The sequence below is a fragment of the Manacus vitellinus genome, unplaced genomic scaffold, assembly GCF_001715985.3.
Source record: "Manacus vitellinus isolate BGI_N305 unplaced genomic scaffold, ASM171598v3 scaffold_12_pilon, whole genome shotgun sequence".
Taxonomy (NCBI): Eukaryota; Metazoa; Chordata; class Aves; order Passeriformes; family Pipridae; genus Manacus; species Manacus vitellinus.
Genome location: NW_021938949.1, coordinates 8,302,701 through 8,329,309, shown reverse-complemented (window position 1 = coordinate 8,329,309; position 26,609 = coordinate 8,302,701). Strand labels below are relative to the sequence as shown.

Below are 26,609 nucleotides of genomic sequence, written 5' to 3'. Positions count from 1 at the left end.
GGAAAAGGAAACCCCTCCTGACTGACAGCCAGAGGGAGGGCTCCCATCCCACAGCAAATCCCTCGTTTCACGCGGAAGAATAGTCACGACAAACTCCGTATTCAAATAATATTAATGCATGGCAGATAACAGAGTCACGGCTGGCAGAGCTGCAACATGAATATAAATAACCTTCGCTCCCTCGGTTGCTGCTGCAGACGCTTTGCCACTGTGCTGGAGCGTGGGTGAAGGGGCTGCCAGTGGTGCACGGGGCTGGGATGCTCTGGTGGGTGCACTGCCTTGTCCGAGCTCCACGTGCCACCCCTCTAACGAAGCTCCTTTCCCTCAAGCCCTGCACTAGCTTGGAATGCCCTCTCATGGACTCCCAGCAAAGCAGTCCTCTCCAGCCACCTCCTCCAACCCCAGCTGCCAGGCGTATTTGTGGCTCTCACAGGGCACACCAGCACCTCTATGAGTCCTTCCTTCGGACCAGACCTAATTTCCCAGGCTCCAAGTCCCTCCATATCAGTCCTCCTTCCTTCCCTTCCCAGTGCTGCACTCTCCCTCCCCAAATCCACACTGGTCTAGGACATCAACAGCCAAGACTGGAGTGTTACCTTCCAAGCTGAGACGCAGCCTTGAGGATGCTTTTGGACTGTCCCATCTCCTGAGCAGCTCGGGTTCTGATCCATTCAGCTGGAAATAGGAAGTGAACACTCAAAAGCAGCACCCAAAGCTCTCATGGGCAAGAGGCACTTTGAAGGTAATTGCAATGGGGACGAGTCCCAGCTACTTCGCTCAGCAGTGGACATAAACAGCTGTGGGCAGAGTTGGCCTCTCAGTCAGCTGGGTAAGCTGGGTGGGTTGCTGCTCCATCTCAAGTTGACTCAAAGCATCTGAGGGCAGCCACAACACTCCCTTCCTCCTCATGCCTACTGCAGATCAGCTTCTTCCCTGGATGAAGAGGGAGACGATGAAAGCCGATTTCCCTTTGTGCTCATGGCGAATAATTTGAAGAATTCCCCTTGTTTACTCAGAACTGTTAATGATGCGTCAGAAATTACCTCGGAGATTGTAATTAAAGAAAACGGCAGAAGAGAGAGACATATACACACACACACACACAGAGCCTAATCACAGCTTCATTTGTGAGTCTGGAAGTGCCAGAGCAGACAGCAGCTTTTTCGTCACCCCAAGCTTGCAGAAGGACCCCCTAAGCCTCCTAAGTGGCAGAGGCTCGGGGTGCAGCCCCCAGACCCTGTACAGCCCCCATGCTCCTCTTCAGCTACCAAGAAAGCAGTGGCAGCACCCCAGGTATCCAGGAGCTGGCAAGGCCTAGAACCCAACTGGAGGCCATCAGGAAATGAGCAGGAAGCTCAGCCCCCTTTAAACCATTTTGGAAGTGGAGCAGCTGACCTAGAAGAGTAATTAAGCTCTCAGTCATCACCGAAATGCAGACACCCACATGCACACAGCAATGTATCTGTCAACCCCCCGCTAGCCTGACCTCGGGGCTTGGTGTCTGATGGGGCTGGAGCAGAGCACAAAAAGTCCTTTCTCATGGAGAAGGGAGAGGAATTTGATTCCTGCTCAGTTACAGGAGGGTGCCTGGATTGCCTAATTACTCAGGGGTGACCGCTATGGAGAGGCAGCCGAGAGCTGGTTTCCCAACACCCCCCTCCCTGCTCAGACCCAAGGCCAAATCCTCTTGCTTAGCCCTCTGAAGCACTTCCACAGGGTGAGCAAAGCTGCTTGTACCAGGAGAGCAAACAGGGGTCAGGTGGGGGAATCGGCTCAGCCGAAAGCAGCCAGCTGGAGAAAAGCCATTCCTTTCTCCACCTTAGCCAGCGGCTTAGTTCTAGGGCTCGTTTCAAGCACTGAATTAAGAGAATGCTGGAATTACAAATCCTGTGAGTCCCAAATTCAAGGTAGAGGGAGGAGGAACAAGCTGTGTTGTCCTCATGCTCACAACTAGCAGTTGTCAGGGTGTGCAGGAGCTGTGGGGCTGTGCCAGGCTGTACAGGGCTTGGTACTGGTAGACCCTGGCCATGACCAGGGAGAGTTCCACCAATACAGACAAAGGTTTGGGACTCCAGGCAGAGTGTATTTGGATCATTACTCCACTATTTATCCACTCATCTTTGGTGTAGAAATAATTGAGGTCAGTCTTGCAGTCAGCCTCACAGCAGCCCATCACCTCCTGTTCCTCCTGGTGTGGTGAGGCATGTTGGGGTCCTGTCTTCACTCCTGTTCTCAGTATTTCTCTGCCTAGAGACCACTTACACCTTTTAAATATTCCCTAGACCACGGTTACCATCTCCAACAGACTCCAGATGGGAGAGGCAGCAAAGTTTTCCCTTCAAAACCTCTTCTTGGAGGCAGGTAAGCACACAGCTAGCAGGTGAATGAGTGCCTGCTGTCTGCCCTTCTCACAAAAGCAAACCCTACAGCAGGTCCAACCGTGCACTATTGCCAGCACAGGCCCCTGGGATTATTGTTTTAAGCACCTTGTTGATCACATTCCTGCATAGACCCATTTCCAGCCTGCCTTCAAGATGGGTGAAGGTTAAACTGCCCCTTATCTCCTCGAGAGGGAAGGATTGGATGAGTTTGGCCGATGCTACCACCTGCCAAATCCAAGCAGACTAAACTTCTCAAGCCTGGGGAATCTGAGCCTGAAAAGATGAAAGCCCAGCAATAATGACAGCCTGGGACAGCTGCAGGAAGGCACCCACTCATCAGGAGGGGTATTTCTCTCCTGCAGCAGAGGTGGTTTCAGCTCCCTCCCTCTCAGTTGGCAGCCCACAAAGGCAGGTTTAGTTCTGGGGATTTGCTGCTACTGCCCAGGTCTGAAAGGAGGGCTCTCCTCCCTCCCCTCATGTTTACACACAGAAAGAGTGAGCTTCCCAACAAGCAACCCAGGGTGACAAGGCACAGCATGCCAGCCCCTGTGGTCAGCATGTACCCCCAAACCACCCTCTGGGTGAGCACAGGATAACACTGAGCAGAGTGTGGTGACAGAGCCTCCACCAGTGTTTTACCTGATGACACCACAGTTCTGCCATTTGTGTCACCGGTGCCACAGCACAGCTCTGGCAGAACAAAGCTCTGCCTCTTGTCTGTCCCACATCCTGCTGGCCAGGGTGGGACCCCACAGGCTTTGGGATATGCATGATACTAAAGCAGCAAGGGGGTAAATAAACTTACCTGAGAGCTGGGGGTAGTTTGACACTTAAACAAAATCAGTGACAAAGCCCTCGGTGCTGCTGCTCTCTCAGGACATGCAGGTGGCCTGCAGGCTCTAGGCAGGGGAGCTGCTCCATCACAGCTATGCCAAGCCCCAGAGATTGTTAGTGCTCACAGCATCCAGAGCAGTCCATACCCAGTATCCCAAAATCACACTGGGATGCTAAGATTTGCTCCAGCAATTCTTTATTGGGCAAAAGCATATGCAGGTACGGGGTGTCCCATCACTTGTACATACATGGCACACACTGTGGGCACCAGGAACCCCCTCGGGCACCGGGTCCCACCCCGAGCACATCCCTGCCCGGGACGGAGAGTCCCACTGCCACCTCGTGGGAAAGGGACGCATCGCCTCTGCTCTGCCAGCGGCACAGCGGGAGCAAACCTCCTCCGTGCAAAATCCCTGGCCCTGCTGGGGAACAGGACCCGCAGAAACCTCAAAATACCTGGCTGGGAGGGAGGAGGGAAGTCCACGCATACCAGAGCTAGAGGCATCGTGAATTAATCTGATCTTTCCATGACTGTCTCCATCCTTGCTCCCCAGGTTGACTGGGAAGAGAGGGTGATAACACACAGGGCAGGTGCCTGGCTGCAGCCACTGGACTGAGGGAAGAGTAGAAAGACTCACTGCCAAGAGGCCAGGACCTGCTCCTACACTCCTGGTCTCACCCAGGTGATCCACAGCACCCCTTGAGGGCGCTGGCTGTCCAGGGACGGAGCCTCAGGCATTGAAATATTGGTCCCATGCAGAAGACTCATGGCTGAGGCAAACCTGCTAATTCCATTCTGCTCCCAGTTAGCACCAGGTTATTAAAAGAAGAGTTCTGTTCATTTTCATCAGGATGGGCCACAGACAATGAAAATCCTGCTTCAGTGTGCAGTCAGAGAAATAAGGTACCTACAAACCTCCCCCACAGAGGGAACAAAGCAGTGAGCAACCCCTCACGGCTTTGAGAAATCAGCCTACAGCAACTCCCAAGAGGAGGTCTGGAAACAAATCACTATTGCTGAAATTGCTGTGGGTCGAGGACATCCCACCCCACAGACACAGAGGTGGTTCTGCTCTCTGCTCTCCCCCACGCTGAGGGGGCTGCAGCTCCAGTCTGCACTGGTGTGATAATGGGGAGACCCTCAATCCTTCTTGCCCCACAGCATCTCCCTCTCTGCATGTCTGACGCTGGCCAAAGAACCACAGTACAGGCAGGGAGGGAGGGACAATGGCCCTTCCACAGACCAGCAAAGTGTCCTGGGTGAAACCCTGGGTGACAGGAGCGGGGCACTGTGGGGTACCATGCAGGGCCACACTCCTGGATTCAGGACTATAATGACCCAAGCACTGGATGGGCAAACTGAGCTCTGCCCTCCTGAGCTGCCAACAGGGCTAAAGGCAAAGAAGGAAAACAGTCTTAAAAGTCCATCTTCTGGGAAAGGTGTCCTTGGGCCCCATACCAGGGTCAAAGGGGATTCACACCATCCCTTTGGTCCTCAAACCTGCAGTCTCCATGTCAGGGAGCAGAGGAGCCTCAGCACAGTCCTGCACAGCTCCAGGAAAGCAGGACTGAAGGAAGGACCACACCTTTGATGGGCCTCTCTGAGCTGCTGGGCAAAGGAACATCACTCCTGAGCTTTACTCTTATTTTTCTGCTTCCATATTTTGGACAAGCGGAACTTGTTCTCTTTCCTCTTTGGCTCCTGGCTCTCAAAAGATCCATCTGCAGGAGAGGGAGTAGACACAGAGCAGGTTGATACCCACAGCTCCAGTGCCCCCCAGTGCTGCTCTGTAGGAGTACAAAGGGCCCTTACCCAACTTCTGGATCATGTCTGCCAACATCTGGTCCTCCTCTAGCTCCCTGAAATGGAACAGCACGGTATTAGAAAACTTTGCTGTGTTCATGACAAGGTGTTAGACACCAAAAACAACACAAAGACTGCTGTTATTCCCCCAGGGACTGCTGTTATTCCCCCAACCTCCACAGCATACCCTGAGAAGGGTGCAGGAAAAACCCCCAACAGTTAGAGTCCTGGACATTAGCAAATTGCATCTGCTTCCCTTGAAAGCAAGAGCCTGTGTGGGGATTTCCAGGCCTTCTCCCAGCTGGTCTGTGAATCATCCGAGTTCATGGAGTGGTGAGGCACCACCACACCCAAGGAGATGAATGAAGGCTGAGACACCAGTAGCCCAGGGTGCTATGGAGGTGCTCATTGCGATGGGGACAAGCACACTGCTATCACCTCCTTGGGCCTGGGCATTTCTAGAATCCAGAAGCTGGAGTTGGTGCCCTGAGGTCAGGAAATGGAGGCTGCTCTCAGCATCAGGAGGCACAAATCCAGCTACTTGACACAGCAGTCTTCCTTTGAACTTGGGAAGGATCCAGCTCTTGGCTACAGTTGTTCCTTCAGTTGCTGCAGCAGACGAACACATTCCTCGCTTCATGTTCCCAGAGTCTTCCTGCAGCTCCCATACTGCCTCCAGCCTACTCATCTCCAGCCTCTCCCTCTCTCCCCCCACCTTCTACATTTTCACAGCCCTTGTTCTAACAGCAGCTTTAGCTTGAGAGAACACTGAACAGGGCTGCAGTCCTGATCTCTTTCCAACAGCTGCCAAAGACGGCAGCATTTAGGGCAAGATGGTTGGTGACAGGTGACCACCCACCTCTCATGGAGCAGAAGTCTGGATTACAGCCATTCATCCATCCCTACAGCCTGGGCAGCAGCAGAAATATAATGAAAATCATCCCTAGTGTTGGCTCATTTCCCACCATCCGAGGGCCCTCACCTGAGTCTGTCCTCATCCAGGCACTCCACAATGTTATTCCGATCATTGACCGTGTTTAGGTATGACTCCAGCAGCTCCTTCTCTCGCTCCTTCTCCCTGGTTGTCTTCAGTTCTTCTGCACAAGACAAGGAAAGCCCATCTCACAGCTACAGGTAGTACCTCCCCACCGTGCCTCCCCACTGCTCCAGCAAGTCTAATTTTATTATCCTCACACTCAGGGGCGCATCCTACATTCCCCTGGAAAGCAGAGGGGGGTTGGATGTTACAGGGAGTCTGCACCTGACAGCTCGACAGCACAGTCAGGGGACACCCCACAGTGCAAGTGCAATCCCAGGCAGTGCCATTCAGATCTGAAGAACATCCCAGGACTGGCGCACGAAGTGAAGGGATCCACCCAGCCTGGGGCCAGCAGGACTCCCAGTGTGGCTGGTCCTTACCTGGCTTGCTCATGAGGCGTCGCAGTTCTGTCTCAATATTCCACTGCTGCTCTTCCAGCTCCTGCTGCTTCATCCTGGAAGGAATGACAGAAGTGATGAGCTCCTGCCCCGCCATGCCCCAGGGCTGGACCCTTCTCATACCATGCTAAAGTCCCAACCTGCACTGCCCACAACCTGGGCAGGGGCTGGTGGGTCAGAGGAAATCTTCCTCCATCACGTTTGTGAAGTTTCCCTCCACACAAGCTCTTCACAGACCCTGGGTGCTCAAAGGCACATCAGCTAATACTGCTGGCAGTTCTCCCAGGGACATCCTCAACCCTCCTCATCCCACCAACTGGCACACTACTTTTTTGGGCTGCCACACTCCCTCTCATTCACTGCTCACAGGTGAAGTGCACAAGCAGACAGGTGAATTTCTAGTTGTACTCACTTGTACATCAGTTCTGATTCCTGTCTGAGCAACAGCTGTTTCTCATGGATCAGTTTGAACCAATCCACCATAAGGGCATCCTCGGACTCATCTGCAAAGGAGACAAAGGGCAAGATTCCAGAAGCTGCAGTTCAGCTCCCCTGGCTCAAACACACAGTCCCTTGAGGGAGAGCCTTGGATGAGTTATATGAGCCACAGGCAACCTCAAGTGACAACAGGTAAACTCCTGGGTACAAGGGATGCAGGTCACTCCCTGGGAATTCAAGGAAGCTGCTCATAGATACTCTGCTACAGGACACCCAGCTCATCTTCCACACGGCTGCCTCAACTCTGCCCTTCTGCATGAACCCACTAAGCCCTGTGAAACCAGAGCCAGCCATGACAGCCAGCCTGGCTTGGGATCCAAAAGCCAGATCAATAGTGGAGTTCCACTCCCAAAACTCTCTGGTCCTCAACCAAATTAACACAAGACCTTGCTCAAAGCTCTGGTTATGAAACAGTCAGAGAAGGTTTAAAATTCCCAGGGCTTTATCTTTCCACACTAGGTACCTCTGGCAATCTGTTGTCTCACATGTAGCCTGAGCTCTTAAAAATGGAGCCAAGAGTGCCCAGGGGTAGGACATGAGCCTCACACCTCCCCACCATGATAGAGCTGGCTCATGGTCTCCTTTACCTCCCTCGCAGGCACGCAGCTGCTTCTCCAGATCCACTCCTTTCAACTCCAGCTCATCCAGCTGCTTCTCAATGTCACACACCTTCTCCTGGATTTTATCCTCGGGGATGTAGTCTGGGTGCAGCTAGGAAAGTAAATGTAGGGCTGAATACAGCTCAGTGCCCTCAGAACCCCCTCTGAGGTCACAGCCCCAACAGAGATGGGAAGAAGCATAAGGAGCCCAAGTGCAGAGCCACATCCTGCAAGAGCCAAGCCAGCAGAAGTGCAAAGCTGGCTGCTCACAACAGAGTGGTGGCCACTGTAACCCTACAGCACTGCAATACATTTGCTGTGAGTGATAACTCTTCCCACATCTGTCAGTCCACAGAATTCTCCCTCCTTTGTTCGGGGACACAACGTCTGCCATAATTTTGTTTGGCTCTGTCTCATTCCAGCTTCTATTGTCTCCCTGCATAGGAGATAACCAGCAGCTTCTCCATCTTGTGTCTGCCCCAGAGCCTTTCATCCTTTTCCTGGGAATCCAAATAAACCCTCCCAGTAAGACAAACTTAGATATATCTGGGCAAGCACTCCAGAAGGATACCAAACAACCCCAGCCTGCTCCCCTCACACCTGGTTTACAGCCATACCTTGGTTGGGGACACCACTTGAGGCTCATATTTGCTTTTTGGAGCAGGGAGTTTAACTAGAAGGGAGAAAAAAAAAATATCAAACAAAGAACGTCAAAACAACCTTTAAATAATTTTATGGCGTGGGGCAGTGCCTACACCAGCAGAGCACAACAGGTCCCAGCCATCCAGCAGAGGTCACAGATGACACACATGCATCTGCACACCTGACCAAGGTGAGAGGTGTGTCCTCACAGCCTGATTTACTCCTTGTGGCTTGTCACTCAGATACCCCTGCTGCTTTCAACCCCAGGGTATAGGCAGTCACCTAATTCAGGTGTGACTTTGGAACTTCCACCCAAGAATATTGACTTCCACATTCATTCACTACCTTGTTAAAACCCAAACATATTTATTGTGGCAAAACCCACCCCTTATTAAGCTTCCAGAGGATAGCACAGAAAAGCTGGGTTACTGCCACAGGAAACACCAAGATATTCTTTAAAATGTCCCTCTAGTGCTCTTTCGCAAGGAAGTATCAGTAAATATTGATGAAACAAAGATGGTCTAGGGTGCCTCAGCATAGGTCTCAGGAAACTAAGGTTCAATTCCTCTCACAAAACACTTCCTAGGTGAGAAGTCCCTTAGGCCCCACTACACAGCATTATTTAGGCCCTGGACACCTATTAAAATCAATCCTTAAGCAATATGTATTTGTTCCACTGTGCCTCAGCTTCCTCTGCCCAACTGTGCTGCAAGGATAACTACAGAAGAGTGTGAGGTATTTGGATACCCAAGGGGCTGGGCTGGATAATTACCACAGAGAGAGAACAGAGGTGTACGTGGATGATGTGATAACGAAGGAAAACTCTAATTTTCAAAAGAGCACAGCTGTAAGAAAGGCAGCAGCAGTGCAGGCTCCACACACACAAGGAGAAAGACAGGACATGAGGGGAGCCTCATGAGAGTCTCTGGCAACTGAGGAAGAGCTCAAGGACAGCTCTCTAATTGCTCAGCCCTTGCTCTATCGCACTTTCTTAGAAAGAATGCAAAAGGAGAAGATGCTGGATGTGGCTGTGTTGTCCCTGAACTGTTGGCCTCTGTCAGGGATCTCTTCCCTCTGGATGCTGCTGTTTTGCTGCCCTATAAACTACCTGTGACTCACACTTCTCTTAAAGATTCCTCCAAGAGGGACCCGGCCTGCCACGAGCTGTTTGCCTGAGCAACAATTCCCTCTCCCAGCTCAGCCCTGCATCTCCAGGCTCCTTCCAAGTGACCTCTGCAGCACCTCCAACCAAGGCAGAAAGCTGCACCAGTGATCATGAGAAGACCAAGGTCATTGGAGGGGAAGAACCAGTAAAATGACACTCTCTGACCATCTCAGGGTCTGATATCCCCTGATATCCTCAAGTTCTGGCTCTACAGACACAGGATGGGTTGGCTGCTTGCCAGCAAACTGGAAGTAGGACAGTTGGCAAGAAAACCGTGGGGCCTCCTTTCTCAACAGAAAACACCACCTACAACAAAGAAAATGAATGATCTGCAGAAATGCTCATCATCCACAGCCCCACACAGCCACCAGGACTAAGGGTAGGAACAGCAGCTCTCTGAGTGCTGAGGTAAAACACCTACCCAGAGGAGCAACAGTCTGCCCTTAATCCACAGTCTGCTCAGTGACAGCAGCAGCAGACCAGCCTTTCAGATGGCAGACTTGGATACAGATGAAAAGGGGGGGGAGATTGCTGGGAAAGTTTCCCAGAGTGGCACTCCCCAGTGGAAACATTAAGCTTCAGAAAGATTGATATAAACCCTGGCCTCCCTTATCTTAACAGCTGACTTCCTGGGAGAGACTAATGCTGAACTTTGTGGCTGAGCCTAAGGAAAAAAAGAGATGGAAAGTTTTAGGAAAATCATGGCAAAGGAGGTACACTAAACTTTTAAAAAAAAGACAACTGGAGTTTGAATGCTTTGTAGCTGTCAGAGGTCCTGGCTAAAGGACAATGCTGGAACCAGCTAACAAACCAAAGCATGAGGCCACCAAGCCATCGGGACCCATCCTGCTTGCTCCAAGGCAAACATCAGGGGCAGGGCTGAGCCATAGTGTGAGGATCTTCTGCTCCAGATAGATAAGACAGAGCTAGATGGGGTAAGGAAAGGAGTGGGAAAGAGGCTGAGCAAGCAGGACAGCAGCAAACATCAGGTTAGTTCCAGAAAATTTCATTAGCATAGTGGAGGGATATGATGGAGCAAGGACAACTGGGCAATGGAGGTGAAGCTGTGGTTGAGCAGGCAGGAGTAAGGAACTGGATTAAGAGTAGGGACAAACTGGTCAGAACTGGTCAGGACATCTTTGAAAGTCTAAGAAACAGCAGTCCTGGCTCCTGCTGCTGTGGGTCCTGCCAGCTGAAGTCTCTGGCTGACAGTTCTCTGCATTCCTTTTATTTCCCAAAGCCACTCAACTGAAGAGGAACAGAGACATCAAGTAGATCTCAGTTCCCCAAATTAGGAGATGGTCCTCTTCATAGCATTGAGTCTAAAGAATGACAGGGCAGTGACCTTACAAATCCCTATTTTAATTTCTTCCTTTCCCACTGAATTCTCTGGCCTTGCTGCTTCCTGCTTTTAGGCCAAGCTGGCTAATAAAAATTAATTGCACAGATTTTCCCCTCATGACAACAGCCACAGGATTAGCCACAGAAAACTCGGGGACACATCTCCCATGGTGACCAGTCAGGCTGTTCCCTGACAGTGCAGAGGAGAGAGGGCTGTTCAGTAGGCAGAAGAGATCTTACTTGTAACAGTGCTTGTCTTCAACTGGTTGCCATGTTCCTCCTTCTTGGTAGAGCCCCCAGGATCTTTCCAGTCTTCTTTTGAATTCTGACAGCTCTTGATAAGATCTGAGCTGGGGATCAACAACTTCTTTACGAATCCACCAGAGGAAGCTGGATTAAGAAGCACAGAGAGGTTTTGGGTAAAAAATTTCAACCCTCATCTCATAAAAAATTCCTCTATTGCTCAATACCTCTGGGACTCACCACTAGCCAACTCCATTTCTAGTCCTAGTTCTCCTCTCTTCGTGATAATGTAGGGCATAAGCCCAAAGTAAACAGGGAAAAAGCACTGATTACAAGGCCAGAGTAAGAGAAGAGGAGAATAAACAGTTGGGAGAAGAACAGACAGTTGGGAAACATCACCAAGATTTCCCACCATTACATAATCACGCAAGAGAAAGTGAAATCTTGCTGACTGTCTCACAGAATGGCACCCTGTGAAGACTGAGTCCCTCTCCTTGGGGAAAGATGGCTCTCCAAACAAAGGCACCAGGGCCAAAGCAGGTGCAGAGAGCAAAGATCCCTGAAAGCAAGGCACAGTCTCCTCCAAGATGTTCTTCACATGTGCCTTGCAGCACTATTGCCTGTCCCCTGCCTGATTAGCAAAATGAAGGCAAAGCTTTTATCCTTCATACCAGAGTCCTGCTTTGCTGGTGGGACAACTAATGGACTTGGCTTTGTCTCCTTGTGTGCTGGGCTCCCTGTTCCCACCTGGGAGTTATCAGTAGGTTTCTTAGAGCCACCTTGGTCTCTGCAAAGAAGAAAGACAAAGGTAGGAAACCATCCCCCTTGCAGAATGGTTCACAAGAAGAGTTCTGGACATCCTGGGCTGGATCTCCATCTGGGATGGTCACACTTTTCTAATCAGAGTCCAGCAATTTGAAATATGCTTTCCCTCCCCAGAAATGAAAGCCTTTGTGTTTTTCATTAATTATTGAAAACAGAAGCACTAAAACACAGAAGCTCTTCCCTCCTATGTGCACACAGACCTGCAGCAACAAATACAGATGCAGGAATGGACATCCCCATTCACTTGTCACGGAGACCCTTCATCTCCAAGACACTCACTTGTTGGCTACAGGCTTCAGCCGAGATCTCCAGTCTGCTGGGCTCTCAGACTTGTCTTCACCAACATTCGTGCTTCCTGAAGAAAGGAACACAGCAACATAATATCAGATCCAATAAAAAGAAACAAGCTGGATTTGAGTCTCAGGAGAATCTTAGGAGATACACCATGCACTGGGGCAGATATTATGATGTTGCTGCAGCAAACCAGCACCAGCTCAACAAGTTTAACATGGGTGGATTCAGATACAGTATGTAGTAAATAATCTCGGTGGCACTTTGTTCCTTTCAGTTCAAATGCCTTAAAATCTGTGCATCTACAGAAACACAGACACAGAGTAAATGAACAGGCACGTTCAACAGCAATACAACACAAACAGCTCAGATCTCAGAGACCAAAGGCTGGGGCAGGGAGACAGACAAAAACAACTCATAGGGCACAGCAAACTGCAGAGAGAGAGTGCTTCTGGCCCAAAAAAAGACAGCCACTTGGAGGTGCTTGAGACACCGGGAATCCCCAGAATATCATCCCTTGTCCCACTGCTCAGTCACCACGGTGGAAGCTTGGTTCAAAACAGACAAGGAGGCTGAGTGAGCCCCAACTGCAATCAAAACATTATCACAAAGTTCTGGCAAGGTCTCCCATCTGGGAAAGTCTACCTAAGCCTCTGAAAGCCACCACGATCCCAACGTTTGATGACAGCAAGTACAACTTCAAATACCTGGAGGTCCTCAGAGCAGTAAAACTCACCAGTGCTAGAAGGAGAAACTGCACAGGGACAAATGGAGTTGTGTTGAGCCCCACAACTCTTGAGCCCCACAACCCTTATGTGATGGCACAGACAGAAAGTACAGGAGTCACAGACACATTCGCTGTGCTGGTCCAAGAGGAAGGCATAAAGCTGGCATGTTATGTCCAGGCAGAGCTGTCTGTGAATCATCCTCACCTTTGTTGCTTTTTGACTCTGGCTTGTGCAGAGAGTCAACGGGTTTGCTGGGAGCCTGGTTCTTGGGCAGAGGGTCTGTAATCTTGTCCTGCTTTGGTGCTGTGTACCCTGTTTTGCCAGACTGTGCTTTTGGAGCTGGACTCTGAGAACTGGCAGGAGAAAACTTGCCACTGCAAAAAAGAACAGCCCAGTGAGTCTTTTTGAAGGGAGAGACCTTTTTAGGTCTGTCCAAAGATTTGTATGTGTCCCTCTACATGTCTTTAAATCTGAGCCACAACAGCAGTCAGGACAAAGGGAAGAAAGATGCAAGGACTTCTCCAAATTATCCCAAGGAACATCTTAGCAGTAAAAAGAGAAAGATAAACAGTGCTTACCTGCTGGATGCTGAGGAGCCAGTGGAACTGAGTCCTCCTGGCCTGCTTGGAGAAGTGTTTGATCCAGCCAAAGCCTGCATAATATTGTTACGTGCCTGATCCTTCCCAGCATTCACTCGACTGACCTCAGCAGTGGTTTTGGCAGGGGCAGTTTTGTCAGGGCCATGAGGAGACTGGGCTTGTTTCTGAGTGTCAGAACTTTTGTTGCTGGAGGACTCCAATGACCAAAAAAAATTTTCCCGGGCTTGCTGTGTTTTTGTTGTAGAGGTTGTCCAAGGAGGCCCTGCTGGGGTACCTCCACGGGGATCTGTTTTGTTCCCCAACGAGGTACCTTTGCAGTCATCTGATTTATTTACAGCTGAAGAGGACCATGGAGTATTTACACTTCTGAAGCCAGAGCTTCCATAAGATGAAACAGATGGCTTGGTTGAATTAGTGAGGCCTTCCTGGCTGGGTTTCTTCAACACCTGCTCTGGTTTCTTGGGTTCTGCTGCTTTCTGGAACGCCCTGGCAGCAGTAGGGGATGGGGTACTCTCAGGTTTGTTCCCAGTGCTGTGGAGACCAAAGACCTGGACATTGTCTGGCTGCTGGTGGCTGGTACAGATGAACGTACCGGGCTCAGGCCCAGCTTTGTAGTTTCCAAGAAGAAGCAAGTTCCAACACTGCCTGCACCTGTGGATACAAAAGTATCAGAAAACATCCTCCAGAGGGCTGGGAGGCCGCTGACACACAGCTGAGAGTGCAGGCACAACTCCCCCATCAGCACAGAGAGGGTGAAGGTACCACACTGGCAAGGAGAAGACCCTGTGTGCACATTCCTCAGGCACCAGAGCAGGAGCTGTTCATAGCACAGCCTCAAGTAGGAAAGGTGTGGATGAAAACAGACCTGTGCAGAGAGTTTCCCTTATGCACAGGTCAAGAGCAAGCCCGCATTGCCTCCACTTTGTAAAAAATGTCCCACACCACTCTCTGCAGTCCCAAAAGATCCAGGCTGCCCCTCTGCGACCCACAGGGCTGTGCCCCAGCTTTGATGAGCTGCTGTACCTGAAGCAGTTCCTGTGATAGAGCTTCCCATCGACCAAGTAGCGCTGCACCAGGTGCACATGTTTCCCACAGATCCCACAGCTGCTGCTGGGGACATTCCCACTCTCTGCCAGGACCCTTTTCTGTGGGGAGAGGCAGTGGGTGAGCAGGCAGCACCATGGCCCCACGTACAGCTACAAATCTCCCAGGCAGACAAGCATTTGGCATGCACAGAGGGCAGAGAAGTGATGTCCAGGAAATCCCTGCTCCCTACAGCCAGTGGAATGGCCCTCAGAAGGACAGAGTATGGGGAATATGTTCCCACAAAGCCAGAGGACCAGGGTGTCCTGTCTGCCTCTAGGAAAATGAAGTGCAAAGGTCTCCAATCTAAATTAGCTGGGAAAAGGCTTCCCCCTTATTCTGCCCTGTTTTCATCCCTACTCTGCCTTGAAACTGTTTCCAAGAATTGAATCAATGTTTTCTAGCAAAAATAACACATCCTGTTAAAAATCTCCATCCCCAATATCTAGGAACAGCATATCCATCTCCTAAGACAACCATGTCCTGTTCACCACTAGATGAGCCCCAGGTGGCTGATGGTTTTCCAGTGACTCCCACCTCAACCTGTGCAGTACCCAGACCTCTGGATTAAATCCCTCATAGTGAGCAGAAAATTTAGGCTAAGTCCTTACTACTAGGAGCCTTGAACTAGCCTAATACTCTATATCTCACTGAACAGATTTAAGCTATAAACAACACCCAAAACCACATTTCTTACTGTGGTAACTGGGGAGGTTTCCTTTGGCTTAGCTCTGGCTGGTGGGTGGGCAGGAGGCAGTTTTGGTGGCACTGGCTTAGGAGGCTCTGGAACAGTTTTCTTCCCAGGATGCTGCTCCGGAGGTTCAGAGGAAGGACGCTTGATTCCAGCCATGCCTCCAACTGGAAGAATAGGAGAAGGGAAGATTTTAAGGGAACATAAGGAAAACTCATGGGTTTAGGAGTAATTCTATAAAGAGTGCCATAGTGGTGCTGACTTGCCACAAGCAGCCTGAAAACACTCAATTCTCTTTGCAGATGAAATAAAACGCCTCAAAATTCACTACGGGTGGAGAAAAGAGAATCTCCAACACACTTCAGTCAAGCAAGGAACGATGCCCTGTGCCCTCAGAAGTGTAGGGAGACTTCCCTGGGAAATGAGGCTTCATGCCAAGTTTTTACAGACAGGACCCCCCCCCAACTGTCTCATGGGGATGTTATTTTTGCACCAATTCCTATTCTGAATGAGATGTCTCTGTGCTCCTTGTGGGATATTTGAGCCACAGCTTCACTTCGAGAGCGACCAATTGAGTGGGCACCCATCTGAAAAGAGATTATACCCTTCTCAGTAAACACAGAGAGAGTCTGGGCAGGGAGCAGAGAGGGAGCCCAGTTCCCAGCAGTCTCCCCTCAAGAAAGCCAGCTATCCAAATAAACACCCAGGGCTCCCACCACAGTGACCAGGGGACGGGTGACAGCTGATCCAGTAAACAGTTCAGGCTTGGGCTGCCCCCTCACTTCCCACTTGTGCCATTTATTGAATTCCCAAAGCCCAGCACAATGATGGGTGGCTTCAGCTCTGTTCTTCCATAAATGCACAACCTCAGTAAAATCTTGCCTGCTCCCCCTCTCTGTCCTCCTGCATCCTGCTTATTTCCTGGCCCTGCTGGAACCCATTCGAAGGGCACGGCTGTGATTCTGTGACTCTTCTTGGTGTCAGAGGGCACATTCCAGGCTGGGCTCACTTTCAGACACACACATTCACCCCAGCAGCAGGAATGTAACCAAAGTGTTTTGTGGGACACGAGAGAGTATAAAAATGTGCTGTGCTTGATGATGTGGTAGGCAAGATGCTGAGGGGGAGGGAGCAAAGACCCCAACCTGACCCAGATTCTCACCACTTGGCACAAACACGATGGAATCTGTTTGACTTCAATCAGAATGCTTTTCAAACAAGAAATAAAAAATGGAGAGGGAAGAGGGAAGAAGTTGTGGAGGGAGACAAAAAGCATACTTAAATGTGTAAAGAGATGGAGAAGGGGGAAGAGTTTAGACATTAAGGTCAACTCTGAGTGAACTGTGCTTTCTTTCCAAGATGTAGGACATTTTCACTACATATCTCTCCATTTACATTCACCTTAACAAGTTAAGTAATTCATGTCCCACTTTCTAAAGTTTCCTCTGGAGGAACCTGTGAAATTGGTTTATCATATTATTTCATTTTGGATGAGCTTAAAGCCAAATATAAACCAAGACTACAATAATGCTCCTGCGAGCCCAGATAAACTCTCCAGTACGTGAATATAATGCCTTGGCAGCTCTGTGGCCTGTTTTATGTTTGACAGAATTGCTACCACAATTATGCCAGTTAAGGCGATAATTTCCTTCTTCCTTCCATCATTAATGCTGTGCTGTACAAGCACTGCCACTGACGTTGTTACATTGGCACAGCCCCACAGACAAGCTCAGCCTTGTTTGACTCCATGTTCTCACCAGCCCTCCAGTGTGGCAAAGACTGGAACAGGGCTGGAGGTGCTCGAGAAAGGAAAGCTGAAGTAGGGACCATGGAGAGGAACCTCCAGTGCTCCTGTCTGGCTGGACCATACAAATTTTTAGACTGTGTTTTAAATTTTAAGGCAGCAGTTTTAAAGACAAGACATGGCCCTGTACCCTTCCAAAAGCACTGGTGCAACTGTGGCTGGTGTGCAAAGAGTTCAGGTCCCCCACTGAAATAGTTCTGGAACCAAAAAGGCCTCTATGCAGTCTATTTTGCTTTTCCAAGCCTGTTAGGAGGCAAGGGAAAGCACGAAATGAAGCTCTGATCCTTCCCATCCCTCCAGGGAATATGGTACTTACTAGGAGACCGTCCATGGAAGTAGTTATAATACTGGGAAACATAGGTGAGGATGCTCAGCCTGTCTGGTACCTTCAGAGCAACCATATCCTCTGCATCCAGCAAGGCTGGGATCCCCAGCTCCTCCTCCGCCACTCGAAATGCCTGGAGAAGGAAGGGGAAAAAAAAAAAAAGGGTCTTGTCCAGCCCAGACAGCAGAGCTGCTTCTCATCAGAAGTAAGAAACTGCACTGCAAACAGCCCCACTCAAATAATAACTGTACAGGGGAACAGCTGCACCAGTTTAACTCCTACATCGTGCGGCCGGAACCAACGGAGTCGTGGCTTCCAGCCACCGCCTTGAGAAATCCAGGCAGGGAGCCAAAAATCTGGCCTGGCAAGCTGGCCATAGCTCACTGCACAGGAACTCACCTGGGCTTCCCCTGCTCTTCCTCCAGCCTGCCTCTGTCTGGAAGTGCACAGCTGCAGAGAGCCAGGCCTGGCAGAAGGGAATGTGTCAGTCCAGGCTGGCAGACTCGTTTCCAGGCTTCCAGCCCAACCTGGAGCGCTCCCCAATTAACGGTGGGCTGGTAGGTGCTTGCAGGCAGCTTTCATATCCAAGTGTTGTGCAAATGTTAAAGCTTCCTCTCTACTACTGTCTGCTCTCACCCATCTGAAAATGGGAAATCTTGGGCTGCAGGAGGGACCCCTCTCTCCCAGACCAGAAAGGGGGAAGAGAGGCGTAATGCAGGAGAATTCCTGATACCTAGCTCCCTTCCAGCTTAACTGTTTCCATGCTACCTAGCATGTATTTGGGGCAAATATTCCTCTTTGTGGTGCTCTCTGCTTTGAAACTGCAGGATCAAAGTCAGGTAAAGGAGGCAAAAGCCATTTTCTTTTGCCTCTGAACAAGAGACCTTATTAGAGGACTAAAAAGAAATTGGAACATCCATGAAGCAACTTTGCCCTCACTCAACTCAGTGTAACATTTTTACCAAGGACTTTCTCCAGCCTTGTTCCTTCCCAGCTTATAGGAAAAAATCCTTTCCCTCCCTCTTTGGAGCATGCCCTTCGAAATGCCAACACAGCAAAGCAAAAGAGCACTTGCAGGACCAGAGGCACAAAGAAGGCTACTGTTGAAGCCCACAGTGAAGGGGTTAACAAAAGACTTGAATATATTAAAACCCTCCGAATCTGACCTCTGGCATGGACACACACAGTGTTGGTGTACAAGCCAACCACTCCTGCTTAGAAGAAACAAACAGCCACTATTTTTCAGCAAGATAATTACCATTTTTTTCCATTGGGTATCCTAGTAAAAATGTAACAGAGCTGACATTAAAAATGCTTTCAGCCAGTTACCTCCGTCTGTGTCATCCCAGCTGCCAGCCCAGTCTGGCACTTGCCTGTCTTGTAAACTGATATTTAATGTATTCTTTGGAGTGTTCCCCATTCCTGGCTGCACAACTGGTCTGACCAGTGGAGTTTTCTTGCTGGACATTCCTGGTGTGCAGAAAAGTGGGAACATAGGTCATGCCACCTCCTGCCACACTGTGCCACAGGTCAGACAATGCAACAGGCACAGAACAAGGGCAAGGGCTGCCTGGACCACGAAGAGGAGGGTGTTCTATGCACACAACAGGTTTGGCCAGAACCAGGTGAGCAATGCAGAGAGCAGCACTAGGATATGGTGTCCCATGTGCCTACAGCAGGTAGAGGAGCAAAAAGAAAGAAGCAACACATTATTTCTGCATTATGCTTTTCATCAGTGCAGCTCCAAGTGCTTTCCAAGGGAGGGAAGCACCACTGCTGCCTCATCTATGCAAAGTGGGAAAGTGATACACTCGAGGCCACTTGAGCCAGCCTGGCACAGCCTCCTTCTGACACAGGCTCTATCTGCTGCACCACACCACCATCCACCAGCACTGAAAGAGCTGGATCCAAAGCCTCTAGAAACCTTTCTCCTCTTTATGTATTTTTGAAATCTTTAACAAAAATTGCCACCAACTGAAATTTTTCTAGGGCTTGGGATTGTTTTTTTGGCACTTGAGAAGTGACACATTCTTCCTTGGCAGAAGACCTTATATGGTAAATCGCAGCTCAAACAAGCCTTTTTCACTTGCATAATACAGCCCCTGAAAAGAAGTTTTTGAATGGTGAGGCATCAAGGAGAGTCTGAACAGCAGCAGAGAAATCAGACCCACTCGTATCCCAAGGGCAGTCAGAGCAAGAAAGTGTAGGAGCTAGGATGGACAGTAGTCTGATGGGGGAGGCCAGCCCAGGAGACAACAGGGAGATGGAGGGTCAATCCCACTGAGGGCAGAACCAAAGCAGCAGGATACCAACAGTTAAAATGCAACTTAGTCAAGTCATCCTACAGCAGGTGGAAAAAAAGAAGAGAGAGCAAAACAAAGGACATAAAAGAAACCAAGAAAGGGGGGGGGACACACACACAGACTGTGACAAAGGAGGGGAGTAAGTCTTTATGAGAGGCACAAAGAAGCTTTTCATTAATAAAAGCAGCGGAGGCAGCTCGTACAGCTCATTTCCCAGAGACAGGCAGAGCCAAGACCATCAGCCCAGCCAGGGAAGGAGCAACACTCAGGGCTCCAGAGAACCCCAGTCAGGATGCCCGTCCATGGCAAAGGGGCCTTGATGTCTTCCCACTTCCAAACCTCCAGGGCAAAACACATGGTCTGAATCTCACCTCGAAGAGAAGAACAGGCAGGGCTGAACCCCAGAGTGGGACTAACTGCTCACACACTGCAGCACCAGCTCGGGAGAGGGGCTCTATCACAGGCACTGTGGGTGAGGCCAGGGATAAAGGGGAGCAGAAGCAAAGGAGCCAGGGAGGGACAAGTTCAGCTCTCCCAGCAGCAAGAACCACTTCACCTCAGCTCACTGTGTCAGAGGATGTCAACCCTCCAGCCCAGACAACAGTAAGCTGCCATGGTTCGTTCACATCCCAAGCTCCTGCCAAGCAGCCATGAAGCTGTGTGGAATGATGCCAAGGGAAGAGAAGTATTATAATCCATCACCTCTCTTTTTGTGATGGAGAAAGGGAGGGGAAAATCCTTCCTTGGGTTACTAAGCCCATGCTTGAATCCAGTGCAGGAGGGGGTTGACCTGTGTAACTTCTACTTTCTTCATGGAAAGAACATGAGAAACTCCAGTGCCATGCTGCAGTGAAGTGTCCAGGCAGGATCAGGTTTTAGGATGTCTCCACCTTGACTCCCTGTACCAGGAAGGAACCAAAGTGGGGGGATACTCCCTGTGCTTCCTCTCTCACACCAGCAACCTCCCAGCTCCTGCTCTCTCCCTCAGGAGCATCACACACTCAACATGTCTATGTTTTGACCTCTAGCATCTCTCTCTGAGTTCCTGCTGCCACCAGAAACAGCCCAGCAAAGAAGTGTGAACAGTCTTATGGTGATTTCAAGCAGCCAACCAGTCTGGACATTGCTGTTCAAATGAGAAGGTTAGGAGGTGCAGAATAAGGCAAAGGGTTTGAATACAGCACACTTGGCACACAGTGTCTGCAGGGTTTCTGTTGCTAAATCACACAAGCAAGGTGTCAGGTTACAGACTAAACCAAAAGTAAAACATCAGAAGTTACTTACCAACTTGTTGTTCTCATACACATTTTCTTTACTAAGGGAGTCGAAATTTCTGAAATACAGAAAGAAGAGAAAAATCTCAGGCTGGTGTTGCAGAGCAAACTGTTTCACTTCCAGCTTCTCAAAGAATTATTGTTTGCAAGCTACAAGCCAAAGCCAACAATTCCTTTCCGTTGTCCCCAGATATCATCTCCCTCTTCCCCTCTCCCCAGGTTTGCTCTCCCCATCTCTGGTCCAGCCCAGATGCCATTCTCTCTGCACTGTGCTGCGAACTCAGAACCTGGGACCTGTCAGGACAGGGATGAAAGCACAGAGAAGAATGAGTTTGTGCTACTGAAAGTAGAGCCACAGTGTGTTTCCCTCGCCCATAGCAGAACGTGTCCCTGGCTTAGGAAACAGCCACAATCAGCCTTGTTTTAAACTGACAGCCACTTGCTAAATTGTGAATACAAAACTGGCTGTTGGCTGGCAGCCCTGCTCTCCAACACTGCTCCCTCCTGCCCAGGCAAGCGGGCGGGGTCAATCCCCTGCCGATAACCCCGTTTCACTTTACAATCCTTGTGTCTGCCGGCAAAGAGCTGAGCGAGAGGCTGATATCCGAGAGGAAACTCTCCTCACTGATAAACTGAAAGAGCTACAGCACCAACTTTGCATGTTCTGCACTTCTGCACTTTCTGCCGGTGTGGACCTACCCTGTGAGCCAGCCCCTCACCTGCGAGAGGAGCCAGGGTAACAGTGACAGCCGGGGCAAAGCCGGCTCACTGCGACCTATTCATGAGACAAACACATGATCTGTACCGCAGCACGGGAACTTTTTCCACCGCTTGCAACAGCAAGGAGCAAGCCAGGTCCTTTATCTGCTTAGTACAGAAGGTGGAGCATTACATCATAAATAAGAGAGGCACCTTCAGCAGGTTTGCTCATCACGCCACAGCTTATGCCTCCTCCCCGCTTCCCACATCCGGTACTGCTACGTGGGATAAGGAGGGAAAGAATGACAGATAAGACCCAAAGGTCTAACTCCCCCAAGGAGCACGTAAAGAAAAGGCACGTCCCACTCTAAATCACAGACTCTTTCCTGTGCAAAATCAAAGGGAATTGAGGAGGTTTTTCTTCAAGCAGTGCTCCTGCCCAGAGATTTCCCTTCCCTGAGACAATGGATTAAAAAGAGCAACAAAAATAATCAAAAGCCAAAAAAGTTTCAGTGAAACAATAGATATGATCATCCTGGTTGAGTCAGGCGAGAAAAATGTCTTTTTCTAAGAACCAGCTGAAGGAAGTGATTGCACTGCTCTGCCTCACTCCCAGTTCTGTTCCCAAATAGTCTCTGTAGCAGGAAAATGAATGAAAACACCTGCAAGAGCAAAGAGGAGCTCCTGCTTCCTTGGTCATGCTGACACTTAAAGCATAACACGCTGGAATTACTATTTACTGTCAGTTAATATCCTTCAACCATGCTGAATGCTGTTTGCTGTGATGGTGTGTGCACTGCCTGGCATGGAGCAGAGACCTAAAAACCCCAATCTTTTCAATGTGAATGTCTCAAATCCCCTTCTATTCCTCGAAAGAGACTGCAAACAATCAGGTTATTTGGTCATTTCAAGAGTCTCCTGATGTCTCAGCATCACTCCTTCCCTGGATATTCAGGTGAACTGCTTACATATAATATTTCTTTTGGAAATTGATCTTGCTGGTGCATCTCCTATCTTGGAGTATCAAAGCTCTCTGGACCAATGTAATCCTAAGACAGTAAAGCTAATACAAACAGAGAAGTAGGAGTTCTCCACTGAGAAAACACAGGCAACTGAATTAACTGGAAGAGGTGAAAAATATAAACGTGACCCAAGAGAAGGCCTCCAGTGCTGGAAACAAATCAGAGTGGATTTCACTAGCACAGGAATAAAGGCGAAGTTTTTAGCTCCCCAAAAAAATCCTTCCCTTAGCAAAAGAGTGACTGTGTATTTCTCAGGTCCACAAATCTCCGTGACCACCCACTGCTCCAGCTGCAAACATGCCACAGTCCTCTGCAAGCACATGTGCTTCCATAGGAGGAATCTCTGCTGCTGCTACTGCAAGCAATAACCTGATTGGAAACTTGACCTTGGAGCAGACTGAGAAAAAAAAGTAAAACCCAGAGCCATGATGGCACCAAAAAAGTTTCTGCTTCTTGGCTCTTTTTTGCTGTTTTCTCCATAGACAGTGAGACATGAGCAGTCAAAAGGATCACTGAGAAAGAGCGAGGTGCCCTTTGCCAGCTCACAGTCCTTGGACAGGGGGCTCAAATCCACTGTGCCCTGCTGGGAACAGGACCTCCCAGCTGCGCTCCTTCTGGAGGTGCAAACACTTGGGGGAAAGGGACAGGCTGGGAATCCCAGGTGGAAGATGTCCCCCTTCCACACTCCTGCTCATCCTCCTCTCAGGAACTCTGCTCCGCCCTGCTGTGCTCTTGCTGGCAGCTGCAGTGTGCTGCTGGGGTGACCGACAACAGACAAGGCTCCCTGACCCCCAAACCATCCTCCCCACACCTGCACCTGTCACACAATCCACAAACCCACAAAGCCAAGCAGGAGGCTCTGCTTCACCCCAGCCTCTTGCTAAGGACATGGAAACTGCAGGCAACCCATCCTCAGCAGGGTCAGGACCCTCCCTGCCCACACTGGTGACCTCAGCCTCATCCTGCCCCACTGAGCTGACAGTGACCTGGGAAATGCTGCTGAAGGAAAGGGCACTCACTGCTGCTCAGCTGCCAAGAGGGATTTCACAACCAGCCCATTCACCAGCCTGCAGTCTGTGAAAGAGCAAGATCCCAGACGAAGAGAAGGTTCTTAATCAAAACCTTTCCTTGACATCTGGCATTAATATCTGAGCGAGCATGCACAGCTCCCCTGCCTCTTCTAACTCACTTATCAGGCCAAGGTCACTAAAACCGTGGCTGGAGCTTGCACAACCATCACCACCACACATGGCAGCTGCTGTGCTTAGTCTCCCACCAGGCTGCCACGAGGCTTCATGTCCCTCTGAATAGAGGAGTCTCAGGACTCCACAATCATCCCAGAAAACAGGCTGGGACCTGCCTGACACAGCGTGTGTGCCTGGCTGGGGCTGGCTATGAAGCACTCCTCAGCTGGGACGAAAAAAATGAATTTCCATGGTAAATCAGCATGCACTTCCCTCCCCCTGAGCATCCTTGTATGAGTGGGAAGTGAGTGGGAAATGCATTTCTAATTTTACACAGCCTGCCCTGTTCACTGATAACACACAAACCAACATCAGCTAAGTTCTGGAGAAGTTACCATAGTATTTTGTTTTCCATCAAGAAAACAGGAAGGGAGAAGAGACCCCCACCAGCCTGTCATCTGAGCCACATATCCCACAAGAGAAGCCTGTGATTATGTCCATGTTTTGCAATCGCTTGAAGTTTTCCTGGTAATTTCTCAGGCTCCTGCAAGGAGAAATCCCCTGCACTCAGCCCAAGAATGTCATTTATATAAACCAAGACAGAAAACACACTGTTGCAAAACTCTGATGCCGTGACTAAATTGTTCCGCAAGCAATTTATACAGCAGAGCTGCTGCAAGCACACCAAGAGCTCCAAACACCAATTACCCTTTCCTAGTTTTATATTCAGTCTGACAGTCTTAATCTTTAACAGGGATCTTTGCTAGAAGCAAGGGCAGGAGCCCAGGATGAGCCCCTGGGAAGCAGGAGTGACAAGCCACATGTGCACCCAGCTGCATTTCTCTGCTGGTGTCTCCTGCACCAAGAACAGTCAGAGAAGCTTTTACAGACATAAGGACAGTCTGCACAAGTATTCTGCTCCAGGATCCAACACATGACACCTGGCAGCCCTGGCCAACAGCCACTTGAAAGTGTAATTTCTTTCCAGCAGGACTTTGCCCAGCAAGGATACACCTGGTGCTTTCCTGTATTACAGCACTGACACTGAGGAGGGAGGTCACAGATAAAAGCTTCTCCTACTTTAACCTCCAGGCAGTCCTTGCAGAGCTGGTCCAAGTCAGAAAGAGCTTCTGTAAGGTCCTGAATAAAGTCAGGCAGAGTGTCCATCATAAAAGAAAATGAATGGGAACAGAGAGATGCCACGAGGAACATCTTCCTTCTTCAGCACAGAAGAATATATTTAAGATATTTCTATCCACAACCCTTGCTGCACAGTTCAAGGATTATAAACAACCCACTAAACTGGGCAATGGGATTGTTCCAGTTCTCAAGTTGCTGAGCCCCTGTGTTCAGCCATGCTCCATGGGCCAGCGACAGTCTGCCAGGAAGCAGCCACAGCCCCCCTACGAGCCCCTCCTGGCCACCTCAACCTTTCTGCCCTGGCATTTTGTATTTTTGGGACTGTGAATCAAAGGAAGGAAAGGAAATATCTGGAGTCACATGGACATGACAGCATGTCAGGAAGTCACACACAGCAACGCCCTGGTGACTTGCCCAAGCACTGGGGACAACACAGAAAGCGTGCCTGAGGCTCCTGCACTAACCTCCTGCTGCCCAGGCCTGCTCCAGCCTCTTTTCAAGTTTCAACACAACAGAGGAGAGAAAACAGGAGGAGACCTTCTCTTGGGTTCCACCAGAAGCGAGATACCCATAAGAGGGATCTCTGCACACAAACCCATGTGGCAGGCTGTCCTGGGAGCGTGAGGAAAAAGGCAGAATACATGGGACAGGAGGAAAACTGCAGTAAAGACCACCCAACCTGTTCCTCTACCTGCTGGACACATCTGACCAGGAGAGACCTAATGCTTCAAACAATACACCTGGGCATGCTTTGAGCTGCTCCCTTGCCTTTACCTCCCCCTTCAATTCCCCCATCTAAAAGTCCAAAGAACCCAGGAGTAAAAACAAAACCAAAAGAAAAACCAATTATGAAGCAGGATCTGCGACCCCCTTTTGTTAACATTTGGGCAGGGACAGTTCAAAACCCTCAGGGCATGGAAAGCACTTTAACTTCCCACAGGCAGAGCTCTAGATGGGAAAAACAAGGATGTGCAGGAATAGAGCGGCTGTCGGGCCCTGCCCCTTTACTGCATTTTGTTTAAATAGCCCTCGCCTCCCGACTCCTGAGCGCTGCCGTCGGGCTGAGCGAGGAGAGCCCAGCCAGAGCAAACACAACAGCAAAGAAGGAAACGCTCCCTCAAAGATCGGTGCCTGAACTTGTTTTGCAATGGAAAGGACACATTTAAAACATTTATAACTCAGCCACAGATGGAAGAAAAGGGAAAAAGGGAAAATATAGGGGGGGGGGGGGGGGGGGAAAGCGCATGTAGGCAGAGGGAGAGCAGAGCTTTTCTCCTGGAGATTTTGAGCGTGGGTGTGAGCAGATTGCTGCTGGTGGGTGATGTGCGTACAGGGAAGGCAAGAGCCCAGGGACCGGGGTCCACAGCTCGATGGACGGCGGGATGACCACAGCCTGGTGAGGGGTCCTGGGCAGATGGAGGATGCCGGGTTTGCAGCCCGATGGACGGCGGGGTGGCCGCAGCCCGGCGAGGGTCCCCGGCCACGAGCGGGGGGTCCCAGCCCCGCCGAGCCGGCAGCCCCAGCGCGGACCTCGACGCCCAGCCAGGTACTCACATGAGGTCGGGGCGGTGCCGGTGCAGGATGGCGCAGAAGGCGAGGCCGTCGCGGAACGAGGTGGTCATGTTGGTGATGCTGACATCGCGGTAGCCCTCGCACTGCTGCCGGCACCAGAGCTGCAGGTTCTGGATGGCGGCCAT

General features: G+C 50.2%; 1 protein-coding gene across 1 annotated transcript; it reads right to left on the bottom strand.

Annotated features, from left to right (window-relative positions):
* Positions 1–3,422: 3,422 nt before the first annotated feature.
* On the bottom strand, positions 3,423–26,609 carry MICALL2 (MICAL like 2). Its single transcript, XM_018067309.3, has 17 exons — positions 26,467–26,609; positions 20,878–20,926; positions 17,282–17,423; positions 15,168–15,328; positions 14,411–14,532; positions 13,367–14,038; positions 12,993–13,162; positions 12,049–12,124; positions 11,616–11,731; positions 10,942–11,091; positions 8,171–8,226; positions 7,542–7,665; positions 6,869–6,959; positions 6,439–6,512; positions 6,002–6,116; positions 5,029–5,075; positions 3,423–4,937 (listed from the first exon to the last, which is right to left on the bottom strand). Exons 1-17 carry the CDS (start codon positions 26,607–26,609, stop codon positions 4,840–4,842), a joined length of 2,406 nt encoding a protein of 801 aa, XP_017922798.2. The 3' UTR covers positions 3,423–4,839.